The sequence below is a fragment of the Triticum aestivum genome, chromosome 4B (genome assembly GCF_018294505.1).
Source record: "Triticum aestivum cultivar Chinese Spring chromosome 4B, IWGSC CS RefSeq v2.1, whole genome shotgun sequence".
Taxonomy (NCBI): Eukaryota; Viridiplantae; Streptophyta; class Magnoliopsida; order Poales; family Poaceae; genus Triticum; species Triticum aestivum.
The window spans coordinates 529,661,715-529,672,651 of NC_057804.1; the positions used below are offsets into that span (position 1 = coordinate 529,661,715).

The 10,937-nt window shown below is 47.8% G+C and overlaps 2 protein-coding genes across 2 annotated transcripts; one reads left to right on the forward strand and one right to left on the reverse strand.

Annotated features, from left to right (window-relative positions):
• Positions 1–1,976: 1,976 nt before the first annotated feature.
• On the forward strand, positions 1,977–3,492 carry LOC123095118 (homeobox-leucine zipper protein HOX12). Its single transcript, XM_044516939.1, has 3 exons — positions 1,977–2,253; positions 2,385–2,722; positions 2,899–3,492. Exons 1-3 carry the CDS (start codon positions 2,163–2,165, stop codon positions 3,169–3,171), a joined length of 702 nt encoding a protein of 233 aa, XP_044372874.1. The 5' UTR covers positions 1,977–2,162; the 3' UTR covers positions 3,172–3,492.
• Positions 3,493–4,894: 1,402 nt separating this feature from the next.
• On the reverse strand, positions 4,895–9,765 carry LOC123093108 (deSI-like protein At4g17486). The gene is made up of 4 exons (XM_044515019.1): positions 9,508–9,765; positions 7,482–7,699; positions 6,133–6,420; positions 4,895–5,436 (listed from the first exon to the last, which is right to left on the reverse strand). The coding sequence occupies exons 2-4, from the start codon at positions 7,693–7,695 to the stop codon at positions 5,192–5,194; spliced, it is 747 nt and encodes a 248-aa protein (XP_044370954.1). The 5' UTR covers positions 7,696–7,699; positions 9,508–9,765; the 3' UTR covers positions 4,895–5,191.
• Between the last annotated feature and the right edge of the window lie 1,172 nt (positions 9,766–10,937).

Consider the following 10,937-nt stretch of genomic DNA (forward strand, 5'->3'; position numbering starts at 1 on the left):
CCCACCACCACCACGCATTGCCGAAGCAGCAGCAGAGCGGCAATGCTAGACTTACGTAAAAATTTCTACGTAACTTACGTAATAACCAATGTGGAGTATGGTATTGGCGTTTAGGGGAGTGAGGGGCCCACACCCCTGAAAATCAGGGAGGGGGGAGGGGTGATGTTTAGTTTAGTTGGAAGGCTTCGTAAATGTAGGTAGCGTTTTTGTAGGTGTAGGATTTCCCCCAGCAGAGGTGTGCAGAAACCTCAGGGCTCAGGCTCGCCTGCTTTCCAAGGGTGGAAACGTCGCCCACTCGTCCATCCTTTTTCTTGTGAAGAGGAAGAGGGCGATTCTAACTAAGTAGTAAAAAAGTTTATAACTAAGAATTTGCAGCATCATGTTGCGACTTTGTACAGCAGTTTTGCCTGGTCCCGTGGATGACGCGCCTCTAGAACGTCAACACGTAGCAATAGCAGTTGCGTGGGGTGTGGACGCAGCAGTAACTTGCAAGGGAGGAGCCAGCATTTTCAAAGACAACCTGTGAAAGCATGCGGGAGACGTACGACTGAAAACGAAATCAAATGATAAGCTAGCCATGCATAGGCAATATAGCTAGGCGATGCACACGTAAGAGTAGTAGTACGTACGTACGCGCCTAACTTCTTAATGACCTAGAGTGGCCTTTTGGAGGACAGTTTCTGAGATCTATCTCTCTGTTTGAAACCGACGGCTGATCAAGGGAGGCTTAATTAGTTTTGTCCATTTCGTAATTTTTTCCCCCAGCTTGGTCGTCGTCAGATCTGTGCCCGTGCAGACTGCAGGGTAAACGTACTAGTATTAAAGTTCCTCCATTGATAGTGTTTGACCGTATGCACGCAGGCATGGATATTTGGATAAGAAACAGCACCGCGTGTTGTAATTGTACTACGTTCATTAATTTGGCTATGCATGCGGCACGAGGAGTTGCGTTCCTTGGAGCAGTGGAACACTACCTGGGTGGCGAGCTGCCAATCGGCCATTGGCCATGCCACTATTTTAGCAAGGGCAGGCACACCAGCACGCGCGCACGCCAATGGTGCGAGATAAATACTTGCCAAAATTTGTAGCCGCCATTCAGTACCTCGCCTAGGCTAGGTCGACGCGCCATCAATCCATCCACCCATCGACCCGTCGTGTCGCACAAAAGGCACACTGTTCACACAGACTTTACGGGTCGTCGTATCGTACGCACCGCAAGAGGGGTAGGGGTAGGGGTAAACTATACAGAAGAAAGAAGAGACCGTAAGGAACCGCCTGGATGACGGACGATGCACCCGTGTCCACGCCAACGCACGTACGAGCGCCCTGGCTGGCCGGTCAAATGATTAAGCGATGGATCGAGAGGATGTTTCACATGGTCGCTCGCTCCATCGGTCGATGGATGGATCGTCGGCTGCTAGCCCTATCCACACGTACAGGCATACTTTACGCGAGATATGAAACAATTAAAGCGTGTGGCATGGTACACTTGGAAATGGATATCTGGCAGCCGCGCCAAACTTTTCTTGAAGAAAGGTACGGCGCAAGCGTGCGTGCGTGTGTGCATGGGTCTCGTTGACGTCAAGCAGCTTGGCCTTGCTAGGCCCTGTGCTGTTAATCTGGGGAGATCAGCACCTGCTTAGTACAGTAGAAGAACGTACGTACTCTAGCAAGCATGTCACTCAAGCTCCGTCGCTCGGTCGCTTTAATTACGCTGCTCCCGTTCCATTTTCCGTTATCCAAAACTAGCACACGATTAGCCGGGGAAAGCTAAGTGGACACACTGATCGATCGCGGTACGTAGATGACACAATTCACAGCGCGACACACGCATCGCTTTCTCGTGGCTCCCCACACCACGAATTATTAAGCCCCAACTCCTATCTACTACTACTCCTAGTGCCAGTAGTAGAGCTGCTACCACACACCTCTCCACAGCCCTCGCTGCTTCTCCCTCTATAAATTCCCCCGCCCGAGCTCCAGGCTCACAGACTCGGACACCGGTCACTGGACAGCACGGCATCTGCTCTCTCGCCCCTCGAAATATCCCAAGCTCCAAAGCCCAAAGCATCGATCAGAGCCGATCAAATATAGTATTTCTTGAGCACTACTAGCTAGAGAGAAGTATTCTCGTGTTGCTGTTAGCCTGCTTTACTGGAAAGATGAGCCCCGAGGAGGGAGAGAGGCTCTTGTTCCCTTCCTTCGTCTTCCCGGACGGTTTCCCGGCGGACGACGCCACACCAGCCGTCTCCGGTAAGTTCGACTATCCATGTCGTCGTTGATTTAGCTAGCGCACCATCCATATGTACGTTAGTACGTAGGTGCTCGATCGAGTGTTCAACCGCAATGCGCTGTTGCTGATTCTCAAGTGCGTGTGGGTGCAGGTGGAGAGCAGAAGAAGGCCGGCCGGCAGCGGCGGCGGAGGAGGGCGAGGCAGGCAGCGGCAGGCGAAGGCGCGGGAGGGGACGATGCGGCGAAGAAACGCCGGCTGAGTGACGAGCAGGCGCAGTTCCTGGAGATGAGCTTCAGGAAGGAACGTAAACTGGAAACGCCCCGCAAGGTGCAGCTCGCCGCGGAGCTGGGCCTGGACACCAAGCAGGTCGCGGTGTGGTTCCAGAACCGCCGCGCCCGCTACAAGAGCAAGCTCATCGAGGAGGAGTTCTCCAAGCTCCGCGCCGCCCACGACGCCGTCGTCGTCCACAACTGCCACCTCGAGGCCGAGGTACAGTGCAACAGTCCGGCTGCCTAGTCTTGTTTTTATTCGATCACACCATGCATGCAGCTAGGAGCTAGCTGCAGTTCACACTTCACACACATAAATGACAGAATTCTTGGGTACTGTACTGTACTAGCTAGCTGGTTTGTGCTGCACTAACATGTGCATATATATGGATGCAGCTGCTGAGGCTCAAGGAGAGGTTGGCGGAGACGGAGGAGGAGAAGAACAAGGCCATGGCGGCGGCGGCGGCGGCGACAACGGGCGGCGGGGGTGGCAGCAGCCCGAGCTCTTCGTCGTTCTCGACGGTGACGGCAATGGTAGGGGGGCAGCAGTTCGGGATGGAGGAGGTGGAGACCGACCTCACCTACATGAGCGAGTACGCCTACACCAACTACATGATGGACTTGGCGGCCGGCGGCTACCTCGGAGGGGTGTACGATCAGTTCAGCTGATCTGGATAGAGGGGTGAAAGAACAGTGCTAGTAGTTTACTATGATCAATCAATGTTAATTAATTAATCAACCGGGATTGCCGGGTAATCGTATGCACGTAGCAGCAAGTCAGAACTCAGTAGGTATTGGTGGTGGTTTCAATGGGTGGATGCCCTAACGGTGAATCTTAGTAGTACGTAGTACTCCCTCTGTAGTTTAGGGAGGGAGTATTTGCTAAGCCATGTACATTATGAATCGGCAATCTTTGTAAGTATCATGTATGGACTATCTCATTCTCGAAAAAAAAATGTATGGATTATCATGCAAGCGATTTATGGTGAACTGAACTGAACTGATGGTGTGATCGTCATTCACAACTCGTATATGCACATGTTTTTGGCGGTATACCTCTTCTCTCTCTCTCTCTCTCTCTCTCTCTCTCTCTCTGGCTCCCACATTTGTATCTTGCTTCTGATGCTTCGGCCCAACAGAGTGGGCTTTACCTCAGTTCTGGGCTTTATAGCAAAGAAGAAGATATAAACGATGGAAAAATACCACCTGATGATATTCCTTTGGTCCTTCATCACAAGTTGCTCTCTTCTCTTGTGGTGCACAGGACAGTACTGGTAGCACTAGCAAAGGCACTGACGCTGAGCATCATTCGGAGCATGAGATAGCAGGAACAGAGCAGGAGTTGGTGCTCAGCTCACGTACGTACAGCTAGCCGCATAAACATGGCATCTCCTATCCTAGTAGGAGTAGACGTTGGACGTGTCGACCGGAGGAAAGAAAAACCGCGGCCATGTTATCCGGAGCTAATGATTGCAGCAGCGAAGCGCAGCGAACAAGCCGTCGCCTTTAAAAGCCATTCTCCCGCGTAGATAAGCCCTGTAAAAAAAAGGATAAAAGGCGGGCGATCGACCTGAGTGAAATGACGGATCAAAACTCCAAAGTAACACGTACGTGCTAGCGCGAAGCAAGCGCGCACGACCTAATCAATCATCGCCCGTCATCCACCGCGCCTGACAGGGACCTCCGTCCGGCCGCACGGACGGACGGACGAGGAAAAAACAAACGCACATACAGACAGTCTGGAGGGAGCCATCGCTCGTCGTCCTCGTCGAACCCCGTCGCCGTCGCCGGCTTTATGGCCCCCGCCCGCCTTCGCCGTGGCCGTGGCCGTGGCCGTGTGGGGGATGCAACGTACGCAGGTTGCCAGAGGTGCCTTTGGCTTTGGCGTTGCTTAGTCGTGGGGGCATCATCGTAGGATGGGAGCACATTCTTACGCTCCACCTTCAGCGCCCGCAAACTGTCACGCTCGCTGTCCTTCCCTCCGTCCTTCTCCTCTCCTTGGTGGGCACGGCGCCACTCCGCGGAATTATACGCTCGCTCGCGCAGTTGCTGCACTACACCTGTATGGCTGGCTGAGATGCAGATCCGCCGGTGTAGGCGTAGCCACCTTTGCTGACTCCCGGCCACTGCTCAACTGAGCACTGCCATGTGCCTTTATTTAGAGCCTACACTGCTCCACCTTCAGAAAACCACATGTACTACTGTGGTAAACAGCATGGCCATAGCAGAGGCAACACGTCTAGATACCTGATTTACGAGCTGCTGAAGTAGACTGAACCAAGCAATGACCAGTGAATTTACAGTTGATGAGGTGAAAAATCACATGAGACAACACAAGCATGCATGGATATGACCCAGGAGGAAGATATCGGGTACGATGAGACAGGGGAGGTAGAACTGAAAGAATAGAGCAGGCTAATATACAAATCCAATCTGGCCGACAGTCTATCACGAGTACAGGGAGGGAGCGGGTGGAATCGAGGTGAATTCCTTCACCCAAATCACATCCGTCTGTAGCCACACTCTTTCCACGGGGATTACATCACATGATACAACAACAGCAACAACATCAACAAGCAAGCATTAGGCTGACACCGACAGGAAAAAAAAAATTAACTGGCAGCTGCGACGGCAGTACCAGATGCACCGCTGCCCGAATTAGCCAACTTGGTTTCAAAAGTTACACGGGCTACCTACTCTTGAGCGACGCAGTGCTGGATTTCCTCGACGAAGAGCTCGCAAGGGGCTCTTTCACCGGCGATGGAGGGAAAGGGGAAGAAGACGGGGGAAGCGCTCTCTGGCTCGAGATGGAGGAGAAACAGCTCAACGGGTTCCGCAGACGGCGCTTCTCTGAATCCTCGGTCTGGCTGTTTGGATCATGGCCGACCGGGGAGATCTTCAGAGACTCCGGGAGGAGGCAGTTGCAGATCGCACCTGTAGGAAAAACGATAAACTTGAGTTTTTAAGGACCTCACAGGAAAACATCAAAGTTCTATGACAAGCAATAAATTCAATGTACATGACAAGAATCCCATTTCTTTAAAGACTTTATCTGGACAAGGAATGCAACTGCACAGACCATGGACTTGAACTATACATGTTATGAATTTCATGTTGTGCGGAAGTTTAGCCCATGCTGAATGCAATTCCTGTTTGGCTTTTTACCGCAATTCCTGTTTAATACATACTGTATTTCATAATTTTAGCACGCTCCTTTCAGACTGAAAACTGAGACCTCAATCTCTAGCAGATGATTCAGCTGCAACAAAATCAGCTGTCAAGTGCACTGGCATGTATTGCCTTTTTTTCTGGTGGAGTGTTATATTCTTTTTCCTGATCTATCAAAGTCTCAAGTCCTGTCGCTGTAAAGACTGCAGAACTGCACTAGCAGATGATGTGATCCCAAAGTACAGCTTTACACAATAATTTGGTAAACTACATTTCTAGAAACTAAAGTGGCAATGGAATACAGTCAGCAAGAATGATGGCAGTAACTGTCAAAGTGCTCAATGCATTCTGACCATGCACATTAAGATGCACTCAACATTATCACAACCGTCTATCCTTTTGGAATAAACCGTTGAACAACTAATAATAATAAGCACTAGTGCTTGCATTAAGGTATGGTACCTATTCTGGCGAGCCGATTCACCCATTTTGGAATTTTGCTGCCGGTCAATTTGTAACACATATCCTTGCAAAAGTGGTTGCAATTCTTCATGATGAGATGGTAAGAATCTCCATTGTAGTTTACTGACTGTAGCTCCATGAACTGCCTAACTTGGATGGGATCTAAGCACGTCGTACCAAGATATATTGATCTCCTGAATCTGAAACCAGGGCATTGACGAGGCTCTACCTCAAATACCCCGCTTGTGGGATAATCATGTGCTCCAAATGCATATTCGACGCCATGAACTGCACAAGGGGGAAAAAGGCAATCAGACTACAATGTTATTCAGATCAGTTATGGAATCTTACTCCCAAAAATGTTGTCCAATTTGATCTGCACGAGGACGGCAAAACAGAAGAGATAGGCAAGGCTTTGTTTTTGTTTTACAGGACATGAATAAAGGTCTCACTTAATTCTTGTTCCACCTTTTCACAAGCAGACCAAATTGGAGTGAACTGAACATAACAAAAGCTCTTGTCCTAACAGCAGGCACTGGACTGAAGAGATCCAGGAAGACCCTTACTTCACGCCTAAGAGATGGGTCTACATATGTATATATGTAAACATATTCATTTATTCACCTTTCTAAGCTACCCATTTGGGAAAGAAAGATAGAAGTCTAAGCCATAATGCCATATAGAGTGGTCCATCAAAATCAAGAGAGATGCTAAGATTATTTCATTCATTTTATAGTTTTCGTAGAAAGGACAACATAGGCTACCATCCCATATTTATCGCTGCCAAAAGAAATAAAAAAATCAGAGGCTATGCCTATACATGAATGTAGCAATATGAGCTAATCACAGCAGTGGTAGGCTGGTAGCACATACGAGTACATGTAGGAGCTTACATAGGCTATGCCAAAATCTGTACTAGCTGAACACCTGCGGCATTGTGTGCTAAATTGCTATGATACTGGTGACACAGATGCCTGTAGTCGCATTACGATCACAAAATTTGATGGTCAGAATAAGCTCTTTTATTTACCTAGAACTCCACTCCACTATGTAGAAATGTCGTTCAGGTAGGGAATTACTTGTTATTTTAATGCACAGTCAAATAAGTAACAACTTACTGGAGAAAGGTACATAAAAGTAAGCTGTAACTTATTGATTGTTAACATTAGCTGTGATGAGCTAGTTGGAATGATCTGAACAATCCAGGAGGAATGGTGAATAATATAGCATCAGTGAAGTTGTGTTCGATTTATAACTCGAAACCGAACAGAAATGAGAAAAAGAAATAAATGAACTGGTGCATAAATAGTAAATTGGCTTAAAAAAGATGATCTGGCACAGATAAGTACCTTCAATCCCAGAGTGAAATATACCAAGGCCTGCCCAATATATGTAGCCATTCATGGGCGTCAAATCATACACATTAAGATAAACCGGAGTATCATTTGGGGATTGACCGGATGCCTGAACCTTGGGAAACAGAAAGAAGCGCATGGTGGATTTCCTGCTCAGCTGCAGAGGCACGAGGGACTTCCATCCAGGTCGTTTTGTCTTTAGTTTCATATTCCTTCACATAATTAAGTCAGATATCAATATATGAACGATCTAGTTCAGAAAGATCTCTTGTTGTAACAAATAACGATTAGGAACAATTAATAGGTACAAAAAGATCAAATTACAAAGGATTCATTTTGAAGAGGCTAAATCTAACTTCCAAGGACTTGTCAAATAAAAGCAGAAAACTGAAATTTTGGTACACCGTACCTATATTTAAACCACCCACGTTTGTGAAATATGAAAGCACTTAGTTCAGCATGTGTTTGGCACGTCTAAGCTGGTTTAACTACGACATAGGCACTAGATTTAGCTGTATGGTAGTAATCTGAGACCTCTCAACTACTTGAAAGTGCTAAGAGCTTCTTAATATGCTCACACAGAACAGAGTTGAGTTGCTCCCACAGGCTGTTATCACACAAGCTTTTAAGAGGATCTGATTTGGAGTTGTAAGACTATGAGGGAGACAACATATGGGATATGTTTCCCACTCCCACCAAATGTACTCAAGCTAGCTCTACCCTCTATTAATGATTAGGTTTTCCACATTTTGTTGGCGACAATACAAACCCTCTATTAGAGTTTGATTCTTCAACATTTAGTTGGTGACAATGCCGGACGATCCTTCAATCTATAGTTGCAACAATTACTTCAGGGAAACACGCAACAGCAGCAACAAAATTCAACAATGCACCAGCTATGTAGGTACCAACTTTGGTTCCATGTACCGCTCCATTCCATTACTGCAAAGTAGGAATTCAGGCTTTCAGGGACAATGCCGTGACAGACCACCCAAACTCCAACAACTGTTTTGGCACAAGTAAACAAACTGCACTACTGCTACGAATACAACGATTCGTACTACCAAACTGAATTAAACCCCCTAAAAAATCCAACTGTGACACTCACTCCAACCAAGGGTAAATGAACGGTGTTGACACGGATGGTAATACTGCAGTTGCCGTTCTGATGCAATCGAGTCTGACTACAAATTTCAGAGAAGAGCTCGGAGATTTGCAAAACTTCCTCAGGCTGCTACTTGTACAAGCTGTCAAGCTCAAACATTGTAACTGAGTCATACTGACTCAAAGCACCCATGCTTTTAAGAAGCTCTAATTTGGAGAGAGCCAACATATCGGATCTGTTTTTCCACTCCCACCCAATGTACTCAACCGAAGCCTTGCCCTCTACGGAAGTTTGATTCTTCTACATTTTGTCGTGGACAAGACAATGTGTACGCTCTGTTGTAGATTGATTCATGTAAGTACATTCATTTCGTGACAATGCCACATGATTCTTCAAATCTAGACCTGAAACAAACACTTGAAGAAGAAGAAGAAGAAGAAAAAGAAGACCACCCTTTTTCAACAATGCGCCAACTCGGTTCTTCCCAAGTACTGCTCCACTCCATTACTGGGAAGGAGAAACTCGGGCTTCGAAGGACAGCTACATCGCCCAAACTCCAACAACTGTTCCGGTACAAATAAAACAAGGCTGGACTGCACTGCCGCTGCGAAAGCTACGTCTGGTACTAGTACTGCCAACCTGAGCTGAGCTGACCGCCTCTTCTAAAAAGAAGAATTTGACGGAGATACGCGTGCTGGAACTGGGGTGGGGAAAGAAAGGAATGAACGATGTTGACATGAAATGACCAGCCCAGCCGCAATCCCACCCTCCCCCGCGCGCTCCTTGTGCCGAATCAAGAACAAGAACAGAGCAAACGCAACGAGTAAACGGCCCGAGAAAGACACGGGGCCGCAGATCCAAACCAAGATCTCGCGGCACTGGAGTCAAAGACTCGGAGAGCAGCTGCAGGCTTACCGCGGGGAGACGGAGGCCGGCCGAAGGGCGACGGGGAGGGGAGGAGCGAGGCCAATGGCCGTGGCCGGGCCGCGACGGCGCGGCGTGGGGACGGAGCTGGAGCTGGGGAGGGAGGGAAGGGGAGGTATCCGAGGGAATCCTTGGGGAGGGGCGCAGTTGTGGTGGTGGAGTGGCGTTGGCTCTGGTTGGGTTCGGGGAGGGGAGGGGACTCCTGAATCGCGATGGCCGGGGAAAGGCACCGAGGAGCAGGGGAGGGGACCCTCGGCTCCCGCTGGGGGTCGTCTTTGTAATTTATCGCCTTGTCTTTTCCGTCCCCTCGCTTCTTTTCCCGAAAGCTCTGCCTTGCATTCGTACAGTAACTGGGGCGTGACGAGAGAAAGAGGGGCGGTCGCCGTGGAGAGCCGCGCCCGGGCGGGTTTCAGGGCACGAAATGAAATTAAAGAATCTCTCTCCGTCGATCTCCAGCGGCACTGCAGTTTTTGAATTCGGAATCTTTCTCACAAAAAAAATAAAGGCTTCCGGCGATTCAAAGGGCTCTAATAAACTCTTATGCAGAGGATCAGAGAGGCCCTAACTCAATCGTGCTAAACCAAAGAGTCATACATGTATGTGTTGGCTGTAATCTTGACGCATAAAGGTTACAAGCGTATTCTGATCGCAATGATCAGGTTGCCACTGACTGTTTTTCTCCAGTTTTCGGTGCGTATGTCGTTGCCAATTGGACATTTTTTCATCATTGACAAATTACACCAAAACCGTCTCTGGAATCTTTGGCCACTCAGTGCCATGTGGAACTTAATTATTGCATGATAGCTCCCCAATCTCAAGGAACATGCGACTTCTTTTACTAAATGAAATGAAATCAGTTTCTTGGACACCAACTTTCATGCTGCATCTCGGTAAGGCAGAAGGAAAGAAAATGATCATTGTAGTAGCACTCAAACAACGTTTCATTTTTGTGGAGTGCGTTTTTCTGTTTGACTGCACAATTAGCTATAGTAGTACGCTACAATTTCATAGCATGTACAGATTTCTGTAAGAGAACATATGGCATCTACAAAGATACAGTAGAAATCATAGAATCAACGATGTAATTTAGAGTCAGGCAATGAAATCATTTCTTCGGTATTACTCATACAATGGGTGCTTTCATAGTTGACTCTGCACACCATATTTTTAAACTAAGAAAAAACGAACTGGGGGATTAAACCGCTGACATGGAAAGCCCAGTCAACACCGAGGCGTGGATCCAAGTAGTCAGACCAAGGGAAAAATCAAAAAGGGTAATCTGTGGCACAAGTTTGCTTGAATTGGGTAAAAAATATGAAAAGTCTACAAAATGGGGCAATATCTGTCACAATCGTGAAAATACAGGATAAAAGTGGAATTAACTCCAAATATAATCGCTAAGTAAATGGAATCAACTCTAA

Bases quoted from the DNA above. Each gene is read 5' to 3' on its own strand.
- LOC123093108 (XM_044515019.1), bottom strand. From the start codon at position 7,695: ATGAAACTAAAGACAAAACGACCTGGATGGAAGTCCCTCGTGCCTCTG. The intron at 6,421-7,481 runs GTACTTATCTGT...CCCCTTGTGCAG, and splicing joins ATTTCACTCTGGGATTGAAG to TTCATGGCGTCGAATATGCA. The intron at 5,437-6,132 runs GTACCATACCTT...TTTTTCCTACAG, and splicing joins GAATCGGCTCGCCAGAATAG to GTGCGATCTGCAACTGCCTC.
- LOC123095118 (XM_044516939.1), top strand. From the start codon at position 2,163: ATGAGCCCCGAGGAGGGAGAGAGGCTCTTGTTCCCTTCCTTCGTCTTC. The intron at 2,254-2,384 runs GTAAGTTCGACT...GTGTGGGTGCAG, and splicing joins CGCCACACCAGCCGTCTCCG to GTGGAGAGCAGAAGAAGGCC. The intron at 2,723-2,898 runs GTACAGTGCAAC...ATATGGATGCAG, and splicing joins ACTGCCACCTCGAGGCCGAG to CTGCTGAGGCTCAAGGAGAG.